The sequence below is a fragment of the Ambystoma mexicanum genome, chromosome 6p (assembly GCF_040938575.1).
Source record: "Ambystoma mexicanum isolate Mex_15411 chromosome 6p, UKY_AmexF1_1, whole genome shotgun sequence".
In the NCBI taxonomy this organism is placed as follows: Eukaryota; Metazoa; Chordata; class Amphibia; order Caudata; family Ambystomatidae; genus Ambystoma; species Ambystoma mexicanum.
In genome coordinates this window covers 1,473,359,618-1,473,382,858 of record NC_090935.1, presented here as the reverse complement: position 1 = coordinate 1,473,382,858, position 23,241 = coordinate 1,473,359,618, and the positions used below count along the sequence as shown (strand labels likewise).

The 23,241-nt window shown below is 57.9% G+C and overlaps 2 protein-coding genes across 2 annotated transcripts in view; one reads left to right on the top strand and one right to left on the bottom strand.

Moving 5' to 3' along the window:
- The window catches only part of SCARB2 (scavenger receptor class B member 2), a 1,272,731-nt gene that overhangs the window by 153,674 nt on the left and 1,095,816 nt on the right, over positions 1-23,241 (top strand). The gene's annotated exons all lie outside the window — the stretch shown is intronic.
- LOC138510558 (serine/threonine-protein kinase MRCK beta-like) overlaps positions 1-23,241 on the bottom strand; it is a 2,015,755-nt gene that overhangs the window by 1,863,313 nt on the left and 129,201 nt on the right. The window contains exon 2 of the mRNA XM_069626316.1: positions 85-287. Coding sequence (XP_069482417.1) covers positions 85-287 — 203 coding nt within the window. The remainder of the gene's footprint in view (positions 1-84; positions 288-23,241) is intronic.

Sequence of the window (23,241 nt, the reverse complement as noted above, 5' to 3'; positions counted from 1 at the left end):
CATTTATTTTTTTTGTTTCATACTTAACAATTGCTCAAAAAAGACTCTAATTCCCATATCTTTGCTATAAAGTAATGAACTCACTTGGGCTGCTTTTTCTTGTAGATAAGGTATGATTCTTGCATTCTCCTCTATGACCTTTTCATATTGGGGGATTTTTCCCATCTTGTCAGGATCCCCACGACCTGAAGGCGTGCCTCTTTTTCTGACTGGCCCTAGCTTAAATGTTCCCACACGTGATTTTTCCCTCAGTCTGATTGGACTTGATGGAAACTTACCCTCAATTCCTAAAAGAGAACAAATAAAAAGTGTTGAAATCATTATCCAGATTTAAAGTAAGAAAGCAAACAAAGTCTATGGCCCAGGTACGTAGAGCATTCATAGTAGAGTGGAATACCTTTCATCAAGTGTCTCATTTGGCAGGTGGTCGCCCCTTTAATCTGTATACATTTGATTGAACCCATATAACTTTAATGACCACCGAAATGTTTTATATAAATTGTATATAAACTCGATAAGAGCCCTGCTGTGGTGTATATAACATTTTAGATAGATTTACCTGAACCTCTATGCATTTAATTGAACCCCAATACATTTGATGACCCACAAAATTGTATATACATTTTATGTACATTTTTTATAAAGTTGATAACAATTACAATGAATTTGAAATACAAATTTGGTATGGCTTTAACTGAACCCCAATACATATGATGACCCATTTTCTTTAAAGTATACATTCGATATAATTTGATAAGAACCCCAGTAAATTTGCACCCCAATGCATTTTATGTAAATTCAATATAAATTTGATATGAATCCCAATGAATTTGATGGCACCTAATAAATTCTATATCAATTCAATAAACATTTGATAAGAACCCCTAAAAATGTGATGTAAAAATACAACTTTGAGAGCGACCCTATCAGTTTGATATTGAATTATAAGATAAAAAAGCGCACATTTCATACATACTATTGCTATCATCTGGTCCATTTCACAGTAATATTTAGCTATTTGTCACTGACCACCACATTTAGGATGTTGTGCATATTTATGAAGACTTGATAGCGACCCTATCAGTTTGATATTGAACTATAAGATAAAAAAGCGCACATTTCATACATACTATTGCTATCATCTGGTCCATTTCACAGTAATATTTAGCTATTTGTCACTGACCACCACATTTAGGATGTTGTGCATATTTATGCAGACTTGATAGAACAGCGGACATCTATATTTATATATTTCACAACAGATCAATACCCTTTATTGCAATATTTTTGTTTTGCTAACTTGTTTATTGGTGAAAATGTTTATAGTTACATTGCATAACATCTAAAACATAGATCATCATTAAATTCGCCAGCAGTATCCAGTGATGCCTCCAGCATTAAACAATGTAACCAATACATATAAAACATAACATTTCAAACAGATAACCGATGCTTTATCCATCTAAAACCTATGATGCTAAACATTGTTAGTGCCACAATGAGTAGTGTGTGCCAAATAGGAAGTCCTTGTCACTCACTTTGATATATATATATATATATATATATATATATATATATATATATATATATATATATATATATTACATGGCCACGGTAGTGGCCATGTAGTTATGGTTAAGTTGGTGTTTCCATAGGAAGAGCACTTTTTGGGCGGCTTATAACTTCGCTCCCCCTGGACGAATCCTCACCAAACTTTGCAAAAAAAGTATATGGCCCACTCTGAATATTTTTTGCAAAGTTTGGTGAGGATTTGTCCAGCGGGGGCAAAGCTATAGGGGGGGTCCCAAAACTTTTTTTTTCCCCATAGACTGAATGGGAAAACATTTTTGCTCCCGCCTACAGCCCAAACCGCTGGACGGATTTTCACCAAATTTGGACCAGGAGCAGCGGCTTGGTCCCGAAAGCGTGCTTTTGCAAATTTGGTGAAAATCCGTCCAGTAGTTTTTTTTTAAATGACTAAAAAGTAGGTCAGAAAAAATTAGTGATATCTGTGTTCGCTTTGCGGACACACTTCCCTGTTCGCTCCGCGGACAGGACGGTGATTGGGCAAGCAGCTTGCGTGATGTCCGCGGACATCTGAAGTGCTTTTCTATTGGCTGCCGTGAAGCGTGCAGTGCGTCTATTTTCAGAGACACCCGCCATCTTTGTTTATCAGAGCGGGATCTGCTGCCTGCACAGTGTAGATGTGGGCTGCATCGGCTCTGCATCGGCCACGAAAAGGCGGTGAGGCACAGGCCCTCGTGTCTCTCTCTTGTTCCCCCCACACCCCCGCTCATGGCCCGTGTCTCCCATGTTCCCCTCCCTCGCTGATTCTCTGTGTGTTTCTCCCACCCCCGCTCACGCTCTGTTTCTCTTTCCCGTTCCCCCCGCTCATGTCCTATGTCTCCCTCCTTCCCCCCCACCCCGCACTCATGCCCCGTGTCTCCCTACTGTTCCCCCCACCCCCGCTCATGTCCCGTGTCTCTCTCCCCTTCCCCCCACCCCCCGCTCATGCCCCGTGTGTCTTCCCCTTCCCCCCCACCCCCGCTCATTCCCCGTGTCTCTATCCCCTTCCCCCCACCCTCCGCTCATGCCCCGTGTGTCTCCCTCCTTTCCCCCACCCCCTGCTCATGCCCCGTGTGTCTCTCCCCTTCCCCCACCCCCCGCTCATGCCCCGTGTGTCTCTCCCCCTCTCCCCCACCCCCCGCTCATGCCCCGTGTGTGTTCCCCTTCCCCCCACCCCCTCCGCTCATGCTCCGTTTCTCTTTCCCGTTCCCCCCGCTCATGTCCTGTGTCTCCCTCCTTCCCCCCCACCCCCTACTCATGCCCCGTGTCTCCCTACTGTTCCCCCCACCTCCCGCTCATGTCCCGTGTCTCTCTCCGCTTCCCCTCACCCCCCGCTCATGCGCCGTGTCTCTATCCCCTTCCCCCCACCCTCCGCTCATGCCCCGTGTGTCTCCCTCCTTTCACCCACCCCCTGCTCATGCCCCGTGTGTCTCACCCCTTCCCCCCACCCCCCGCTCATGCTTCGTGTGTCTCTCCCCCTCCCCCCCACCCCCCGCTCATGCCCCGTGTGTCTCTCCCCCCCAACCCCCGCTCATGCCCCGTGTGTCTCTCCCCTCCCCCACCCCCCGCTCATGCCCCGTGTGTCTCTCCCCTTCCCCCCACCCACCCCCCGCGTGTCTCTCCCCTTACCCCCACCCCCACCCCCCGCTCATGCCCCGTGTGTCTCTCCCCTTCCCCCCACCCCCGCTCATGCCCATGTCTCTCTCCCCTTCCCCTCCACCCCCCACTAATGCCCCGTGTGTCTCTCCCCTCCCCCCGCCCCCCGCTCGCTAATGCCCCGTGTCTCTACCCTTCCCCCCACCCCCGCTCATGCCCCGTGTGTCTCTCCCCTTCCCCCCACCCCCGCTCATGCCCCATGTGTCTCTCCCCTTCCCCCCACCCCCCGCTCATGCCCCGTGTGTGTCTCCCATTCCCCCCACCCCCCGCTCATGCCCCGTGTGTCTCTCCTCTCCACCCACCCCCCCGCTCATGCCCTGTGTGTCTCTCCCCCCACTCCCCGCTCATGCTCCGTGTCACTCCCCTTCCCCCCACCCCCCGCGCATGCCCCGTGTCTCTCTCCCCTTCCCTCACCCCCCGCTCATGCCCCGTGTCTCCCTACTGTTCCCCCCACCCCCGCTCATGCCCCGTGTGTCCCTCCCCTTCCCCCTTCCCCCCACCCCTGCTCATGCCCCATGTCTCCCTCCTTTCCCCCCACCCCCCGCTCATGCCCCCTGTGTCTCTCCCCTCCCCCCACCCCCCACTCATGCCCGTGTCTCTCCCCTTCCCCCCCACCCCCCGCTCATGCCCCGTGTGTCTCTCCCCATCCCCCCGCCCCCACCCCCCGCTCATGCCCTGTGTGTCTCTCCCCCCCACTCCCCGCTCATGCTCCGTGTCACTCCCCTTCCCCCCACCCCCCGCGCATGCCCCGTGTCTCTCTCCCCTTCCCTCACCCCCCGCTCATGCCCCGTGTCTCCCTACTGTTCCCCCCACCCCCGCTCATGCCCCGTGTGTCCCTCCCCTTCCCCCCACCCCTGCTCATGCCCCAGGTCTCCCTCCTTTCCCCCCACCCCCCGCTCATGCCCCCTGTGTCTCTCCCCTCCCCCCACCCCCCGCTCATGCCCGTGTCTCTCCCCTTCCCCCCCACCCCCCGCTCATGCCCCGTGTGTCTCTCCCCATCCCCCCGCCCCCACCCCCCGCTCATGCCCCGTGTGTCTCTCCCCTTCCCCCCACCCCCGCTCATGCCCGTGTCTCTCTCCCCTTCCCCTCCACCCCTCGCTAATGCCCCGTGTGTCTCTCCCCTCCCCCCGCTAATGCTCCGTGTCTCTACCCTTCCCCCCGCCCCGCTCATGCCCCGTGTGTCTCTCCCCTTGCCCCCACCCCCCGCTCATGCCCCGTGTGTCTCTCCCCTTCCCCCCACCCCCCGCTCATACCCCGTGTGTGTCTCCCATTCCCCCCCACCCCCCGCTCATGCCCCGTGTGTCTCTCCCCTTCCCCCCACCCCCCGCTCATGCCTCGTGTGTCTCTCCCCTCCCCCCCACCCCCGCTCATGCCCGTGTCTCTCTCCCCTTCACCCCCCGCTAATGCCCCGTGTGGCTCTCCCCTCCCACAACCCCCCGCTAATGCCCCGTGTCTCTCCCCTTCCCCCCACCCCCCGCTCATGCCCCGTGTGTCTCTCCCCTTCCCCCACCCCCCGCTCATGCCCCGTGTGTGTCTCCCATTCCCCCCCACCCCCCGCTCATGCCCCGTGTGTCTCTCTCCTTCCCCCCACCCCCCGCTCATGCCCCGTGTGTCTCTCCCCTTCCCCCCACCCCCCGCTCATGCCCCGTGTGTGTCTCCCATTCCCCCCGACCCCCCGCTCATGCCCCGTGTGTCTCTCCTTTCCACCCACCCCCAGCTCATGCCCTGTGTGTCTCTCCACCCACTCCCCGCTCATGCCCCATGTCACTCCCCTTTCCCCCACCCCCCGCGCATGCCCCGTGTCTCTCTCCACTTCCCCCCACCCCCGCTCATGTCCTGTGTCTCTCTCCCCTTCCCCCACCCCCCGCTCATGCCCTGTGTGTCTCTCCCCTTCCCCCCCAACCTCCGCTCATGCCCCGTCTCCCCTGTTACCCACGACCCCCCGCTCATGCCCCGTGTCTCCCTTGTGTTACCCCCACCCCTGCTCATGCCCCGTGTCTCCCTTGTGTTACCCCCCGCCCCCCACTCATGCTCCGTGTCTCCCTTGTGTTATCCCCCACCCATGCCTTGCTCCCCTGTTACCCCCCACACCCGCTCATGCCCCGTGTCTCTTCCCTTCCCCCCACCCCCCGCTCATGCCCCGTGTCTCCCTCCTTTCCCCCCACCCCCGCTCATGCCCCGTGTGTCTCTCCCCTCCCCTCCACCCACCGCTCATGCCCTGTGTGTCTCTCCCCTTCCCCCCCACCCCCCGCTCATGCCCCGTGTGTCTCTCCCCTTCCCCCCACCCCCCGCTCATGCCCCGTGTGTCTCTCCCCTTCCCCTCCACCCCCACCCCCCGCTCATGCCCGTGTCTCTCTTCCCTTCCCCACCACCCCCAGCTCATGCCCCGTGTCTCTCTCCCCTTCCCCCCACCCCCGCTCATGCCCCATGTCTCTCTCCCCTTCCCCCCACCCCCGCGCATGCCCCGTGTCTCTCTCCCCTTCCCCCCACCCCCTGCTCATGCCCCGTATCTCCCTCCTTTCCCCCCACCCCCCACTCATGCCCGTGTCTCTCTCCCCTTCGCCCCCACTCCCCGCTCATGCCCCGTGTCTCTCCCCTTCCCCCTGCTCATGCCCCCTGTCTCCCTCCTTTCCCCCCACCCCCGCTCATGCCCCGTGTGTCTCTCCCCTCCCCCCACCCCCCGCTAATGCCCCATGTGTCTCCCCCCTCACCCCCACCCCCCGCTCATGCCCCGTGTGTCTCTCCCCTCCCCCCACCCCCCGCTCATGCCCGTGTGTCTCTCCCCTTCCCCCACCCCCCGCTCATGTCCCGTGTCTCCCTACTGTTCCCCCCACCCCCCGCTCATGCCCTGTGTCTCTCTCCACTTCCCCCCACCCCCCGCTCATGCCCCGTGTCTCCTTTGTTACCCCCACCCCCCGCTCATGTCCCGTGTCTCCCTTGTGGTACCCCCGACCCCCCGCTCATGACCCGTGTCTCTCTTGTGTTACCCCCCACCCCCCGCTCATGCCCCGTGTCTCCCTCGTGTTACCCCACCCCCGCTCATGCCCCGGGTCTCCCTCGTGTTACCCCCCACCCATGCCCTGTCTCCCCTGTTCCCCCCACCCTTGCTCATGCCCTGTGTCTCTCTCCCCCACCCCCCACTCATGCCCCGTGTCTCTCTCCCCTTCCCCCCACCCCCCACACATGCCCCGTGTCTCTCACCCTTCCCTCCCACCCCCCGCTCATGCCCCGTGTGTTTCTCCCCTTCCCCCCCACCCCCGCTCATGCCCGTGTGTCTCTCCCCTTCCCCCCACCACCCGCTCATGCCCCGTGTGTCTCTCCCCTTCCCCCACCCCCTGCTCATGCCCTGTGTGTTTCTCCCCTTCCCCCCCACCCCGCTCATGCCCGTGTGTCTCTCCCCTTCCCCCCACCCCCCGCTTATGCCCCGTGTGTCTCTCCCCTTTCCCCCACCCCCCGCTCATGCCCCGTGTGTCTCTCCTTTCCCCCCACCCCCCCGCTCATGCCCCGTGTGTCTCTACCCTCCCCCCCACCCCCTGCTCATGCCCCGTGTCTATCCCCTTCCCCCCACCCCCCGCGCATGCCCCGTGTCTCTCTCCCCTTCCCCCCACTCCCCGCTCATGTCCCGTGTCGCTCTCCCCTTCACCCCACCCCCCGCTCATGCCCCGTGTGTCTCTCCCCTTCTCCCCCGCTCATGCCCCGTGTGTCTCTCCCCTTCCGCCCATCCCCCGCTCATGCCCCGTCTCCCCCTGTTACCCCCCACCCCCCGCTCATGTCCCGTGTCTCCCTTGTGTTACCCCCACCCCCCGCTCATGCCCCGTGTTTCCCTTGTGTTACCCCCACCCCCGCTCATGCCCTGTGTCTCCCTGGTGTTACCCCCCAACCATGCCCTGTCTCCCCTGTTACCCCCCACCCCCCGCTCATGCCCCGTGTCTCTCCCCTTCCCCCCAACCCCCCGCTCATTCCCCGTGTCTCCCTCCTTTCCCCCACCCCCGCTCATGCCCCGTGTGTCTCTCCCCTCCCCCCACCCCGGCTCATGCCCCGTGTGTCTCTCCCTTCCCCCCACCCCCACCCCCTGCTCATGCCTGTGTCTCTCTCCCCTTCCTCCCCACCCCCCGCTCATGCCCCATGTCTCTCTCCCCTTCCCCCCACGCCCGCTCATGCCAGATGTCTCTCTCCCCTTCCCCCCACCCCCGCTCATGCCCCGTGTCTCTCTCCCCTTCCCCCCACCCCCCGCTCATGCCCCGTGTCTCCCTCCTTTCCCCCCACCCCCCGCTCATGCCCCTTGTGTCTCTCCCCTCCCCCCCGCTCATGCCCCGTGTGTCTCTCCCCTTCCCCCCACCCCCCCACTCATGCCCCGTGTGTCTCTCCCCTTCCCCCCCACTCCCACCCCCCGCTCATGCCCGTGTCTCTCTCCCCCCCTGACCCCCCCGCTCATGCCCCGTGTTTCTCTCCCCTTCCCCCCACCCCTGCTCATGCCCCGTGTCTCTCTCCCTTCCCCCCACCCCCCACCCCCGCTCATGCCCTGTGTCTCTATCCCCTTCCCCCCACCCCCCGCTCATGCCCCGTGTCTCTCTCCCCTTCCCCCCAGCCCCTGCTCACGCCCCGTGTTTCTCTCCCCTTCTCCCCCACCCCCCACTCATGCCCCGTGTTTCTCTCCCCTTACCCCCCAACCCCCGCTCATGCCCCGTGTTTCTCTTCCCTTCCCCCACCCCCGCTCATGCCCCATGTCTCTCTCCCCTTCCCCCAAGCCCCCGCTCATGCCCCGTGTCTCTTTCCCCTTCCCCCCACCCCCGCTCATGCCCAGTGTGTCTCTCCCCTTCCCCCCATCCCCACCCCCTGCTCATGCCCATGTCTCTCTCCCCTTCCCCCCACCCCCCGCTCATGCCCCTTGTCTCTCTCTCCCTTCCCCCCACCCCCGCTCATGCCCCATGTCTCTCTCCCCTTCCCCCCACCCCCGCTCATGCCCTGTGTCTCTCTCCCCTTCCCCCCACCCCCCCGCTCATGCCCCGTGTGTCTCTACCCTCCCCCCCACCCCCTGCTCATGCCCCGTGTCTATCCCCTTCCCCCCACCCCCCGCGCATGCCCCGTGTCTCTCTCCCCTTCCCCCCACTCCCCGCTCATGTCCCGTGTCGCTCTCCCCTTCACCCCACCCCCCGCTCATGCCCCGTGTGTCTCTCCCCTTCTCCCCCGCTCATGCCCCGTGTGTCTCTCCCCTTCCGCCCATCCCCCGCTCATGCCCCGTCTCCCCCTGTTACCCCCCACCCCCCGCTCATGTCCCGTGTCTCCCTTGTGTTACCCCCACCCCCCGCCCATGCCCCGTGTCTCCCTTGTGTTACCCCCACCCCCGCTCATGCCCTGTGTCTCCCTGGTGTTACCCCCCAACCATGCCCTGTCTCCCCTGTTACCCCCCACCCCCCGCTCATGCCCCGTGTCTCTCCCCTTCCCCCCAACCCCCCGCTCATTCCCCGTGTCTCCCTCCTTTCCCCCACCCCCGCTCATGCCCCGTGTGTCTCTCCCGTCCCCCCACCCCGGCTCATGCCCCGTGTGTCTCTCCCCTTCCCCCCCACCCCCACCCCCTGCTCATGCCTGTGTCTCTCTCCCCTTCCTCCCCACCCCCCGCTCATGCCCCATGTCTCTCTCCCCTTCCCCCCACGCCCGCTCATGCCAGATGTCTCTCTCCCCTTCCCCCCACCCCCGCTCATGCCCCGTGTCTCTCTCCCCTTCCCCCCACCCCCCGCTCATGCCCCGTGTCTCCCTCCTTTCCCCCCACCCCACGCTCATGCCCCTTGTGTCTCTCCCCTCCCCCCCGCTCATGCCCCGTGTGTCTCTCCCCTTCCCCCCACCCCCCCACTCATGCCCCGTGTGTCTCTCCCCTTCCCCCCCACTCCCACCCCCCGCTCATGCCTGTGTCTCTCTCCCCCCCGACCCCCCCGCTCATGCCCCGTGTTTCTCTCCCCTTCCCCCCACCCCTGCTCATGCCCCGTGTCTCCCTCCCTTCCCCCACCCCCCACCCCCGCTCATGCCCTGTGTCTCTATCCCCTTCCCCCCACCCCCCGCTCATGCCCCGTGTCTCTCTCCCCTTCCCCCCAGCCCCTGCTCACGCCCCGTGTTTCTCTCCCCTTCTCCCCCACCCCCCACTCATGCCCCGTGTTTCTCTCCCCTTACCCCCCAACCCCCGCTCATGCCCCGTGTTTCTCTTCCCTTCCCCCACCCCCGCTCATGCCCCATGTCTCTCTCCCCTTCCCCCCAGCCCCCGCTCATGCCCCGTGTCTCTTTCCCCTTCCCCCCACCCCCGCTCATGCCCAGTGTGTCTCTCCCCTTCCCCCCATCCCCACCCCCTGCTCATGCCCATGTCTCTCTCCCCTTCCCCCCACCCCCCGCTCATGCCCCTTGTCTCTCTCCCCTTCCCCCCACCCCCGCTCATGCCCCATGTCTCTCTCCCCTTCCCCCCACCCCCGCTCATGCCCTGTGTCTCTCTCCCCTTCCCCCCACCCCCTGCTCATGCCCCGTGTCTCCCTCCTTTCCCCCACCCCCCATTCATGCCCCGTGTGTCTCTCCCCTTCCCCCCACCCCCCACTCATGCCCCGTGTGTCTCTCTCATCTTCCCCCCACCCCCGCTCATGCCCCATGTCTCTCTCCCCTTCCCCCCACCCCCGCGCATGCCCCGTGTCTCTCTCCCCTTCCCCCCACCCCCGCTCATGCCCCATGTCTCTCTCCCCTTCCCCCCACCCCCGCGCATGCCCCGTGTCTCTCTCCCCTTCCCCCCACCCCCTGCTCATGCCCCGTATCTCCCTCCTTTCCCCCCACCCCCCACTCATGCCCGTGTCTCTCTCCCCTTCGCCCCCACTCCCCGCTCATGCCCCGTGTCTCTCCCCTTCCCCCTGCTCATGCCCCCTGTCTCCCTCCTTTCCCCCCACCCCCGCTCATGCCCCGTGTGTCTCTCCCCTCCCCCCACCCCCCGCTAATGCCCCATGTGTCTCCCCCCTCACCCCCACCCCCCGCTCATGCCCCGTGTGTCTCTCCCCTCCCCCCACCCCCCGCTCATGCCCGTGTGTCTCTCCCCTTCCCCCACCCCCCGCTCATGTCCCGTGTCTCCCTACTGTTCCCCCCACCCCCCGCTCATGCCCTGTGTCTCTCTCCACTTCCCCCCACCCCCCGCTCATGCCCCGTGTCTCCTTTGTTACCCCCACCCCCCGCTCATGTCCCGTGTCTCCCTTGTGGTACCCCCGACCCCCCGCTCATGACCCGTGTCTCTCTTGTGTTACCCCCCACCCCCCGCTCATGCCCCGTGTCTCCCTCGTGTTACCCCACCCCCGCTCATGCCCCGGGTCTCCCTCGTGTTACCCCCCACCCATGCCCTGTCTCCCCTGTTCCCCCCACCCTTGCTCATGCCCTGTGTCTCTCTCCCCCACCCCCCACTCATGCCCCGTGTCTCTCTCCCCTTCCCCCCACCCCCCACACATGCCCCGTGTCTCTCACCCTTCCCTCCCACCCCCCGCTCATGCCCCGTGTGTTTCTCCCCTTCCCCCCCACCCCCGCTCATGCCCGTGTGTCTCTCCCCTTCCCCCCACCACCCGCTCATGCCCCGTGTGTCTCTCCCCTTCCCCCACCCCCTGCTCATGCCCTGTGTGTTTCTCCCCTTCCCCCCCACCCCGCTCATGCCCGTGTGTCTCTCCCCTTCCCCCCACCCCCCGCTTATGCCCCGTGTGTCTCTCCCCTTTCCCCCACCCCCCGCTCATGCCCCGTGTGTCTCTCCTTTCCCCCCACCCCCCCGCTCATGCCCCGTGTGTCTCTACCCTCCCCCCCACCCCCTGCTCATGCCCCGTGTCTATCCCCTTCCCCCCACCCCCCGCGCATGCCCCGTGTCTCTCTCCCCTTCCCCCCACTCCCCGCTCATGTCCCGTGTCGCTCTCCCCTTCACCCCACCCCCCGCTCATGCCCCGTGTGTCTCTCCCCTTCTCCCCCGCTCATGCCCCGTGTGTCTCTCCCCTTCCGCCCATCCCCCGCTCATGCCCCGTCTCCCCCTGTTACCCCCCACCCCCCGCTCATGTCCCGTGTCTCCCTTGTGTTACCCCCACCCCCCGCTCATGCCCCGTGTTTCCCTTGTGTTACCCCCACCCCCGCTCATGCCCTGTGTCTCCCTGGTGTTACCCCCCAACCATGCCCTGTCTCCCCTGTTACCCCCCACCCCCCGCTCATGCCCCGTGTCTCTCCCCTTCCCCCCAACCCCCCGCTCATTCCCCGTGTCTCCCTCCTTTCCCCCACCCCCGCTCATGCCCCGTGTGTCTCTCCCCTCCCCCCACCCCGGCTCATGCCCCGTGTGTCTCTCCCCTTCCCCCCCACCCCCACCCCCTGCTCATGCCTGTGTCTCTCTCCCCTTCCTCCCCACCCCCCGCTCATGCCCCATGTCTCTCTCCCCTTCCCCCCACGCCCGCTCATGCCAGATGTCTCTCTCCCCTTCCCCCCACCCCCGCTCATGCCCCGTGTCTCTCTCCCCTTCCCCCCACCCCCCGCTCATGCCCCGTGTCTCCCTCCTTTCCCCCCACCCCCCGCTCATGCCCCTTGTGTCTCTCCCCTCCCCCCCGCTCATGCCCCGTGTGTCTCTCCCCTTCCCCCCACCCCCCCACTCATGCCCCGTGTGTCTCTCCCCTTCCCCCCACTCCCACCCCCCGCTCATGCCCGTGTCTCTCTCCCCCCCTGACCCCCCCGCTCATGCCCCGTGTTTCTCTCCCCTTCCCCCCACCCCTGCTCATGCCCCGTGGTCTCTCTCCCTTCCCCCCACCCCCCACCCCCGCTCATGCCCTGTGTCTCTATCCCCTTCCCCCCACCCCCCGCTCATGCCCCGTGTCTCTCTCCCCTTCCCCCAGCCCCTGCTCACGCCCCGTGTTTCTCTCCCCTTCTCCCCCCACCCCCCACTCATGCCCCGTGTTTCTCTCTCCCTTACCCCCCAACCCCCGCTCATGCCCCGTGTTTCTCTTCCCTTCCCCCACCCCCGCTCATGCCCCATGTCTCTCTCCCCTTCCCAAGCCCCCGCTCATGCCCCGTGTCTCTTTCCCCTTCCCCCCACCCCCGCTCATGCCCAGTGTGTCTCTCCCCTTCCCCCCATCCCCACCCCCTGCTCATGCCCATGTCTCTCTCCCCTTCCCCCCACCCCCCGCTCATGCCCCTTGTCTCTCTCCCCTTCCCCCCACCCCCGCTCATGCCCCATGTCTCTCTCCCCTTCCCCCCACCCCCGCTCATGCCCTGTGTCTCTCTCCCCTTCCCCCCACCCCCCCGCTCATGCCCCGTGTGTCTCTACCCTCCCCCCCACCCCCTGCTCATGCCCCGTGTCTATCCCCTTCCCCCCACCCCCCGCGCATGCCCCGTGTCTCTCTCCCCTTCCCCCCACTCCCCGCTCATGTCCCGTGTCGCTCTCCCCTTCACCCCACCCCCCGCTCATGCCCCGTGTGTCTCTCCCCTTCTCCCCCGCTCATGCCCCGTGTGTCTCTCCCCTTCCGCCCATCCCCCGCTCATGCCCCGTCTCCCCCTGTTACCCCCCACCCCCCGCTCATGTCCCGTGTCTCCCTTGTGTTACCCCCACCCCCCGCCCATGCCCCGTGTCTCCCTTGTGTTACCCCCACCCCCGCTCATGCCCTGTGTCTCCCTGGTGTTACCCCCCAACCATGCCCTGTCTCCCCTGTTACCCCCCACCCCCCGCTCATGCCCCGTGTCTCTCCCCTTCCCCCCAACCCCCCGCTCATTCCCCGTGTCTCCCTCCTTTCCCCCACCCCCGCTCATGCCCCGTGTGTCTCTCCCGTCCCCCCACCCCGGCTCATGCCCCGTGTGTCTCTCCCCTTCCCCCCCACCCCCACCCCCTGCTCATGCCTGTGTCTCTCTCCCCTTCCTCCCCACCCCCCGCTCATGCCCCATGTCTCTCTCCCCTTCCCCCCACGCCCGCTCATGCCAGATGTCTCTCTCCCCTTCCCCCCACCCCCGCTCATGCCCCGTGTCTCTCTCCCCTTCCCCCCACCCCCCGCTCATGCCCCGTGTCTCCCTCCTTTCCCCCCACCCCACGCTCATGCCCCTTGTGTCTCTCCCCTCCCCCCCGCTCATGCCCCGTGTGTCTCTCCCCTTCCCCCCACCCCCCCACTCATGCCCCGTGTGTCTCTCCCCTTCCCCCCCACTCCCACCCCCCGCTCATGCCTGTGTCTCTCTCCCCCCCGACCCCCCCGCTCATGCCCCGTGTTTCTCTCCCCTTCCCCCCACCCCTGCTCATGCCCCGTGTCTCCCTCCCTTCCCCCACCCCCCACCCCCGCTCATGCCCTGTGTCTCTATCCCCTTCCCCCCACCCCCCGCTCATGCCCCGTGTCTCTCTCCCCTTCCCCCCAGCCCCTGCTCACGCCCCGTGTTTCTCTCCCCTTCTCCCCCACCCCCCACTCATGCCCCGTGTTTCTCTCCCCTTACCCCCCAACCCCCGCTCATGCCCCGTGTTTCTCTTCCCTTCCCCCACCCCCGCTCATGCCCCATGTCTCTCTCCCCTTCCCCCCAGCCCCCGCTCATGCCCCGTGTCTCTTTCCCCTTCCCCCCACCCCCGCTCATGCCCAGTGTGTCTCTCCCCTTCCCCCCATCCCCACCCCCTGCTCATGCCCATGTCTCTCTCCCCTTCCCCCCACCCCCCGCTCATGCCCCTTGTCTCTCTCCCCTTCCCCCCACCCCCGCTCATGCCCCATGTCTCTCTCCCCTTCCCCCCACCCCCGCTCATGCCCTGTGTCTCTCTCCCCTTCCCCCCACCCCCTGCTCATGCCCCGTGTCTCCCTCCTTTCCCCCACCCCCCATTCATGCCCCGTGTGTCTCTCCCCTTCCCCCCACCCCCCACTCATGCCCCGTGTGTCTCTCTCATCTTCCCCCCCACCCCCGCTCATGCCTGTGTCTCTCTCCCTTCCCCCCCACCCCCCGCTCATGCCCCGTGTCTCTCTCCCCTCCCCCCCACCCCCACTCATGCCCCGTGTCTCTCTCCCTTCCCCCCACCCCCGCTCATGCCCCGTGTCTCTATCCCCCTTGCCCCACCCCCCGCTCATGCCCCGTGTCTCTCTCCCCTTCCCCCCAGCCCCTGCTCATGCCCCGCGTTTCTCTCCCCTCCCCGCCACCCCCCGCTCATGCCCCGTGTTTCTCTCCCCTTCCCCCACCCCCCGCTCATGCCCGTGTTTCTCTCCCCTTCCCCTACCCCCGCTCATGCCCCGTGTCTCTCTCCCCTTCCCCCCACCATCGGCTCATGCCCCGTGTCTCTCTCCCCTTCCCCCCACCCCCACTCATGCCCCATGTGTCTCCTGTTGCCCCCACCCCCTGCTCATGCCCCGTGTGTCTCCTGTTGCCCCCACCCCCCGCTCATGCCCCGTGTCTCCCTCGTGTTCCCCCACCCCCTGCTCATGCCCCGTGTTTCCCTCGTGTTACCCCCACCCCCCCGCTCATGCCCCTTGTCTCTCTCCTTTCCCCCCGACCCCCTGCTCATGCCCCATGTGTGCCCTGTTCCCCCCACCCCCGCCCCGTGTGTGCCCTGTTCCCCCCACCCCCCGCTCATGTCCCGTGTGTGCCCTGTTCCCCCCACCCCCCGCTCATGCCTCGTGTGTGCCCTGTTTCCCCCACCCCCCGCTCATGCCCCGTGTCTCCACTGTTCCCCCCACCCCTGCTTATGCCCCGTGTCTCCCTCATGTTCCTCCCCACCCCCCGCTCATGCCCCGTGTCTCCCTCGTGTTCCTCCCCAACCCCGCTCATGCCCTGTGTCTCCCTCGTGTTCCTCCCCACCCCCCGCTCATGCCCTGTGTCTCCCTCGTGTTCCCCCCACCCCTCGCTCATGCCCCGTGTGTCCCCTGTTCCCCCCACCCGCTGCTCATGCCCCGTGCCTCTCTCGTGTTCCTCCCACCCCCGCTCATGCCCCGTGTTTCCTTCCTTTTTCCCCCACCCTTGCTCATGCCCCGTGTGTGCCCTGTTCCCTCTCACCCCCCGCTCATGCCCATGTGTCTCCCCTGTTCCCTCCCCACCCCCCGCTCATGCCCTGTTGTGTTCTCTTTATACACCCCACCTTCCCTTTCCATGGTGGCCATCTTGGTAAAAGATTTTCCTTCATACACCGGGACGCCGCAGGCGTTCCGGTGTAGGAAGGAAAATCTTTTTTTTTTTACCACCCGGGGTTCCCACTTTGAGGACCTAAGATGTTAGTGGTCTTCATCTATTAAAAAGGATGTTATGGTGACGTTGCACTAATAAAAACCTATAAAATTCAGTAAAAAAAAAATGTGTTACAGGGACGTTATGGTTAAGATGCACTAATAAAAACCTATGAAATTCAATGAAAAAACGTTGTCAAAGGGACGTTATGGTTCCAAGTAAAACCGAAAAACCCTTGAAATTCTCCAGTTATCGTAAGCTAAGCAACCATAACTCGCGCCACCACCGTGCACTGCTAACACTAACACCCAGGACATCAAAGATGACATCACAAATGTCATTGATGACATCACTGATGACATCACATGTGCATTTACTTTTCATGAAAACTCTGTAGGAGGGATTGGCTATTATACATGTTAAATCCATGAATTTGGTGATGTTCTTATGCTTACTCAATCTGGGATGTATACCTAATAGACACCCAAATGGATTCCAGTTGTATGAGCCTTGAATCTAGCATTGCGAGATACATTCTTAACAAAACTCAGTGCCAGTGTCCACTGTCTGTCTGTGATTTCCAGGCCAAAATCGGCCTCCTAGTGCATCTCAACTTGATGGATTTAACATTAGCTCCCTCTAACAAGCACTTATATAATCTAGATGCAGGTCTCCAACCGTCTTTCAATGAATAGCGTCAGAATAGCATTTGCTTGCGGCTCAGCGGACCATTCACTCCAATTGCGTTTGGCAGCCTTCACCACTCTCATGTACCCGAGGAATTGTCCCCGAGGTAGTCCCTCCTGTTGGACAAGACTAGTCAAGTCTCTGAATATTCCATTATTGTACATGTCACCCCAGGTGGTTATGCCTACCCTTTCCCAACATCGAGCTTCTTTTAGTTTATCTAAGTCACTTAATGCCAGAGGTTGGAGTTCATTCCAGTCTTTTGGGAGGATAAGGCCTCCCTAAGCCAGGCGTGTCTCACCTGTGTACTGACCAGCTCATGTTCGGATGTAAATTCATCTGACAGCCATTTTGTAATAAAGCTTGACTGGGCGCCCAGGCAATAGAACTCCAAGCGTGGGAGTTAAACTCCTCCCTCTTCGTAAGGCAGAGACAGAACAATGACTGCCAGCCTATGTCTATTCGGCCTGACAGAAAGTCTCTGAGTATTCCTTCAAGGTTGTGAAAAAAGGAGGTGTCTATGTAAAAGAGTATGTTAGTAAAGCCGTATAGGAGTTTGGGGAGAATGAGAGAATTATCATTTTAGTTATAGCAACCCTGCACATGAGAGATAAAGGTAGACGAGACCAGAATGCCATTGACTTTTTTTTTTTGTAAATGAAATTTGGATACATTTTTTTAGACACAATCCAACATACAGTATTGCAGTAAAACCTGAGGGGCAAGCCCTTCTTCAACAATTCAGATGCTATGACTCGCCCTTACACCCCTACAACCCCACCCACAACCCCCACGCCCCTAAGAAGAAAGAAAAAGAGAAAAAGAAAACCCTGTTCCCAATGCGTCCATGTTTCCAACACATTTTTCCAAAATCATGTTTCCAACACCCAAGCCACTCATAACGAAGGGAGGACCCTTGACTGGGTTGCTGACCTTACCTGCGCAGTATCTATCACATTCATTACGCCCCAAAACTGGACTGACCACTTCCTACTCTCCTTTACTGTCCCCACTAATACAGCTAATTCCAAAGTCAGCCCTATAACACCTCCCCTCCGCCCGAAGAATAAAAGGATCATTACCGTAGATAAGCTTATACCACTTATTATGCCCATTCTCAATTCTCTGCCGGACTCTACTAGTCCAGATAACCTAGTGAACGCTTATAACACCACCGTGACCAAAGCGCTAGACACCATTGCCCCACTCAAGTTGCAGAAAAGTAAACCTAAAGCCCATTTGAACACATGGTTCACACCCCACTTAAAATCTTTGAGAACTCATAAAAGAACACTAGAAACACTGTGGAAACTATCTCCAAATGAGGAAAACAAAACCAATCTGATCAACTCAGCCACCTTTTACAAAAAAGGAAATAATATGCACCAAACAAGAATCCTATAATGAAAGGATTAATCAAGCTAGCTCAAACTCCAAAGAATTGTTTACCATTCTAAGGGAAATGGAAGCACCCATTCCCCAGTCAGATGAATGTCTCAAAGACAAACTATGGTGCACGAATGTCCAGAATGCCCTAGTGAATAAAATTTCTCTCCTCCAAAATAAGATTGCCAATACAAAAGCTAACCTTACCAACCTAGGTAAGCATAACATAGCCACAGCCTCATCCAATAAACCCACACACCAATTTATCTTCTCTCAAGTCTCCACCTATGAAGTTGAAAAAATCATCTCCTCCCTCAAACCATCAAGGTGCCAAGGAGATAGCTGCCCAGATAACTAAAACATGCGCCTTTCATAACCAAATTAATGAACGCCTCATTCACATCTGGTTCTGTTCCCATTAATTTAAAGGAGTCATGGGTCCTTCCCCTACTGAAAAAACAAACACTAGACCCCTTAATCCCTACTAACTACAGGCCAATCACCACTGTGCCATTTTTACTTAAAACCCTTGACAAAGTGGCATACATCCAAATACAGGAATATTTAGAGAATAACCACCTCCTTGGCGCCCGCCAATCTGGTTTTAGACCACGCCATGGTACGGAGACAGCTCTCATAGATCTAAAAACGCAGATCGATGAACTTAAGGACAAAGGTAAAACTGCACTGCTACTACTTCTTGACCTCTCGGCCGCCTTCGACCTGGTGGATCACAAAGTACTTTGCAAACACCTGCACACTTCTCACAAGAAGCAATGACCTGGATTAAATCCTTCTTAGATAACAGGAATATGAGTGTCTTCTCGCCATTAGCAGGTTCGGACCCGATACTGATAACCTGTGGTGTGCCACAAGGTTCCTGTGTATCTCCCACAATGTATAATATATTCACCAAGCCACTGTTCAATGTCCTAGACCATCTGGGTGTCACCTATACTAACTATGCAGATGACACATAGATCCTTATACCTCTCACAGGAGATTATGACAAGGACCTGGCCTTGGTGAATGAAATATACCTTATCATTCAGGCCTGGATGGCCGCACATGGCCTATGCCTGAATGATGATAAGACCAAGCTCCTAATACTTGGAACCACAGCCAACCTTAATAAACTGAGCTTGAATTATACTAGCTTCAAGATTGACGGTAACACCATCAAAGTGGTTGAAGAAGTAAAAACTCTAGGTTTTTACCTCGACTCTGCCTTCTCATTTAACAAACAAGTTAATGCCTTGGCTTCCTCCACAGCCTACACTTATAGGTTAATCAGATCCTCTCTAAGCTGGACTATTGTTACGCTTTGTACTTAGGGGCCAGCAAATATATAATTAACAAAATACTAATTTTGCAAAATAACGCTCTCAGAGCGGCACAGGGCATACCTAGGAGAGAACACATCTCAGATTTGAGAAGACTGAAAAAATGGCTTTCCACTAATGACAAAATCCTGCTCAAAAACGATATCTCTGATGCATAACTACATGAATCAAGCAGCCCCTATCTACCTCACTGAAAGAATCACAGAAAAATCTTCATCACGACGCACAAGAACTATCAATTCATAATGTCTGGCCGTGTCCAGATTTAAACGGAAAAAAGCAGGAGGAAGTAGCTTCCCTGTTATGGCAGCACAAACATGGAATGCCCGACCCCATTCACTGAGAGTCAACCAACCTTCCTTATGTTCAGGTGCAACACTATAAAATGGCTGGTAACTAATGACTCGTCTGGATAGTTCTAACCTAAGAATGATAAGTAACTCCCTCCCCCGACTCGGCCTAGAAACCCCTCCTTGACCACTTCTCCTCATGATACCTGTCACTTTGTATATATCTGTGCACCGTACCTTTGCTCAAATTAGTGTATATTTTGTATTTCAACTGACTTTTTTGTATATTTCACTGTATCGTTTTTTATATTTGCACTGTAACCAAGCTGAAAGTATGCATGCAACCTATTTTCGAAAGGTGCCCAATTACCTCTGGCTTGGGTGCGCCATACAAATAAACAAACAAACAAACTAACGACAACAGTTAACTCAGTGTCTGACTGTTTTCGAGAGCCCAGGTCTCAGAATAGTGATCTTCGGAGTGTATGTCTAATGTTTAACATCTACCCAGACCAGGCCGGTTCATTCTAGGTTGTCAAACTCCGCTGTAACCGGCTGTATATCAGTTATGTCTAAGTCCACCTCCCCTTCCTCCTCACCTGTTTCTTCAGAGGAGCTTCCGCGTTGACGGGGCTTTCTTTTGGTCTTCTTTTTTTTTGTGAAGAGAAATGGTCTTCCGCGGTAGGAAGCCACCCTGATTCCCTGGTAAACAGGGAAGCAGGGGACCCCTCCTCCGCAGAGACCACAAGAAGAGGAAAAAAAGCAACATCTTAAAAAAAACCTCTTCTAGCGGATCTGTACCAGTGCGATACAGGTAGGCAGCTTTCTTTCCAGTTCTGATGATCGATGGGATGGATGGAGTGGAAAGGTGTCCCAGGAAGCGTGGATGCAGATGGGAATACACTGAAGATATGGAGGTCTGGGTAGTGTAGCAGGCGGGCAAATTCAGAATGGCAGCGTGGAGTAAACAACCTGTTAAGGAAGGCACCCGGACTATACCCTGCAGCGCGGCCCGAGGAGCGGGACCGCTACAGAGAAACTGGAGAACCAGACAACAGAGAGAAGAGGGAAACGGAAAGGCAGAGGGACGGAAAGCCAAGAAGGAGAGAAAGGGAGAGAGGGATCAAGGAGGAGCGAGCGGAAGGGGTAAACCGCCGCCAAGTCCACAGAGAAGCGGGACAGAGCGAGCAGGGCTCAGTAACGGGAGTAAAGCAAGAGGAAACAATGTAGAAGTACACGGAGCGGAGCACGGCAACAAACCGAAAAGGCAAAGTTGCAACACGCCGAATCGGAAACGATGGCGGGACTAAATAGGAAAACAAGACAGGCAAGAAAGACTAGACTGTTAACCAGGAAGTAAGAGGGCTAGAACAGAACATTCTAATGGCGGCGCCGGCGCCAAGCATTCCAAAGACGCCAGTGAGACCTGCAGACTGGCGGAGGCGTGACAGTATGTCCCCTCCCAAGGGATACCCCACCCGGTTTGCCAGGAAAAAGGCGATGGAATCTTTGCACCAAAGCAGGGGCATGTACAAAAGAAACTGGCTCCCATGAATCCTCAGAGCTAGGATAACCCTTCCAGTGGACCAGATATTCCAACCGACCCCTTCTATAACGGGAGTCTCGGATGGAAGCCACCTCATACTCCACTGGAGGAACGGCAGAAGGGACCGAAGTGCGGGGCAATGGACGACCAAATGGGTCCTCACAGTATTCCTTCAATAGTGATGAATGAAACACTGGGTGAAGCCGACTCATATGGCGAGGCAATTGAAGGCGGAAGGCAACAGGGTTAATCCAGTGGGTGATGACAAAAGGACCCAGGTATCGGGGGGAGAGCTTAGATGGGCGTAACCACCGGGGTAGATACTTGGTTGCTAACCATACTTTGGTACCCTTTTGCCAATCAGGAGAAGGTAGGCGTTTGCGATTGCACTGAGTGCGGTAGCGAAGGCCACTTGCTCGCAAACTCTCCACTGCAACTTTGTGTGCCTCTGTAACAGTAGATAGCAGCTGGTCAACAGAAGGGATAGGAGAGGGAGTAGAAAAAGAGAAAGGAATAAAGCTGGGATGCTAGCCATAAGAACAGAAAAAAGGACTGAGTTTGGTAGCACTGTGAGTAGCATTGTTATAGGCGAACTCCGCCGTGGGTAACAGGCTCACCCAGTTGTCTTGCTGCGAATTGATGAAGCATCGGAGGTATTGTTCTAGAGATGCATTAGTCCTCTCCGTCTGTCCATTGGTCTGGGGGTGGATACCTAATCGTTTGCACAATTCTTTCCAAATGTGGGATGAATATTGGGTGCCTCTGTCGGAAATGATCTTATCTGGAGTTCCATGTAATCGAAAGATGTCCCGGGCAAACACTGTCGCCATTTCCGCTGCAGTGGGTAAACCTGCCAGTGGTGAAAAATGAGCCATCTTGGTGAAGCAGTCCACCATCACCATAACGCAAGAGCATCCCTCAGAAGGCGGTAATTCCACTATGAAGTTGTTCGATATAATGCTCCAAGGCCTCTTGGGCACCTCTTCCTGTTGTAAATATGCAATAGATTTTTGAGTGCAGTATTTTGAGCGACAACAAACAGGACAGGAATGAACGTATTTAGTAATTTCCTTCGCCATCCCCGGCCACCAGAACTGACGACTCACCAAATCCAGGGTGTTCTTAACTCCCCTGTGTCCTGCCACTGGGTCATCGTGACACCATCGTAACGCGGTGCGCCGCGTCTGGGAGTTGCGTAGGAACAAGCGTTGCTTGTGGAAAGATAAACCATCCTTGAACACCAAGTCTTTAGAATACATAGATGGAATTTCCGAAGAGGACGAGGCACTATGGACCTTCTCCAAGAAGGAGTCGATGGTATAGATGACTTTGGTATCAGGAAACATGAGACTGGGTGTTTCCAATTGAGATACGCCAGGGTAAGGCTTTCTTGAGAGGGCATCCGCAAGGATATTCTTGGAACCAGGTAAGTATGTAAGGGTGAAATCAAATTGAATGAAGAAATGGGCCCACAGGGCTTGTCGGGAGTTGACGCATTCCATACTCTGTATGGCCTTGAGGTTCTTGTGGTCTGTTCTTATTTCAAAGGGATAGAGACTCCCCTGCAACAGGTGACGCCATTCTTCGCAGGCCGATTTCATGACCAACAGTTCCTTTTCGATTACAGAGTAATGGGTCTGGCTGTCGTTCAGGGTCTTAGACAAATGCGCGATGGGATGCTCTGTACCGTCCTGTTCCTGGAGAAGAACCACCCCTATGGCAGTGGCGGAGGCATCAGTCTCAACAATAAACCTTGCATTTTGATCAGGTTGACGGAGTATGAGAGCAGTGCAGAAATCTGTCTTCAACAGCTGGAAGGCCTGATCGGCCTCTGTGGTCCAGGAAAAAGGGGATGAGGATTTCTTTAACAACCGCATGATGGGTAGTACTCTGTCAGAGAAGCCCGAGATGAATTTGGGATAAAAATTCGCAAGCCCCAGAAACCTCTGCACTTCTTTGACAGAACCAGGCTTGGGCCACTGTAGAATGGCATTGACTTTGGAGGGATCCATCGTTATGCCTTCCAGAGATAGAATGAATCCAAGGTAGGGGACTTCAGAAACTCGGAAGACACATTTGTCGGGGTTGGCCTTTAAATGATTATCCTGTAGCCTTTGTAGTACTTGGTGAAGATGAGTAGTATGTAATTGAGTATCCTTGGAAAAAACCAAGATGTCATCTAGGTAGCTGATGGTAAAATGGAACAGGAGATCTGAAAATGTGCGGTCCATAAAACGCTGAAACACTGAAGGAGCATTCACTAAACCAAACGGAATCACACAATACTCAAAATGACCGAATGGTGTACGGAACGCCGCCTTCCACTCATCTCCGGTGTGTATACGTAGCAGATGGTAAGCTCTTCTGAGGTCAATCTTGGAGAACATCTTGGCTCCTTGTACAGCCTCCAGAATGTCTTTGATTAGGGGCATGGGATACTGATCTCTGATAGTAACCTGATTAAGTTCCCTATAGTCTATACAAGGCCTTAGTTCGCTTGATCCCTTTTTGGGAACGAAAAACAGGAATGCCCCGGCAGGAGAGTGGGAATGACGGATGAGGCCGTGTTGGAGATTAGAATCTAGGTATTCTTTAAGCACCTATTTCTCCCGTAAGGACAGGG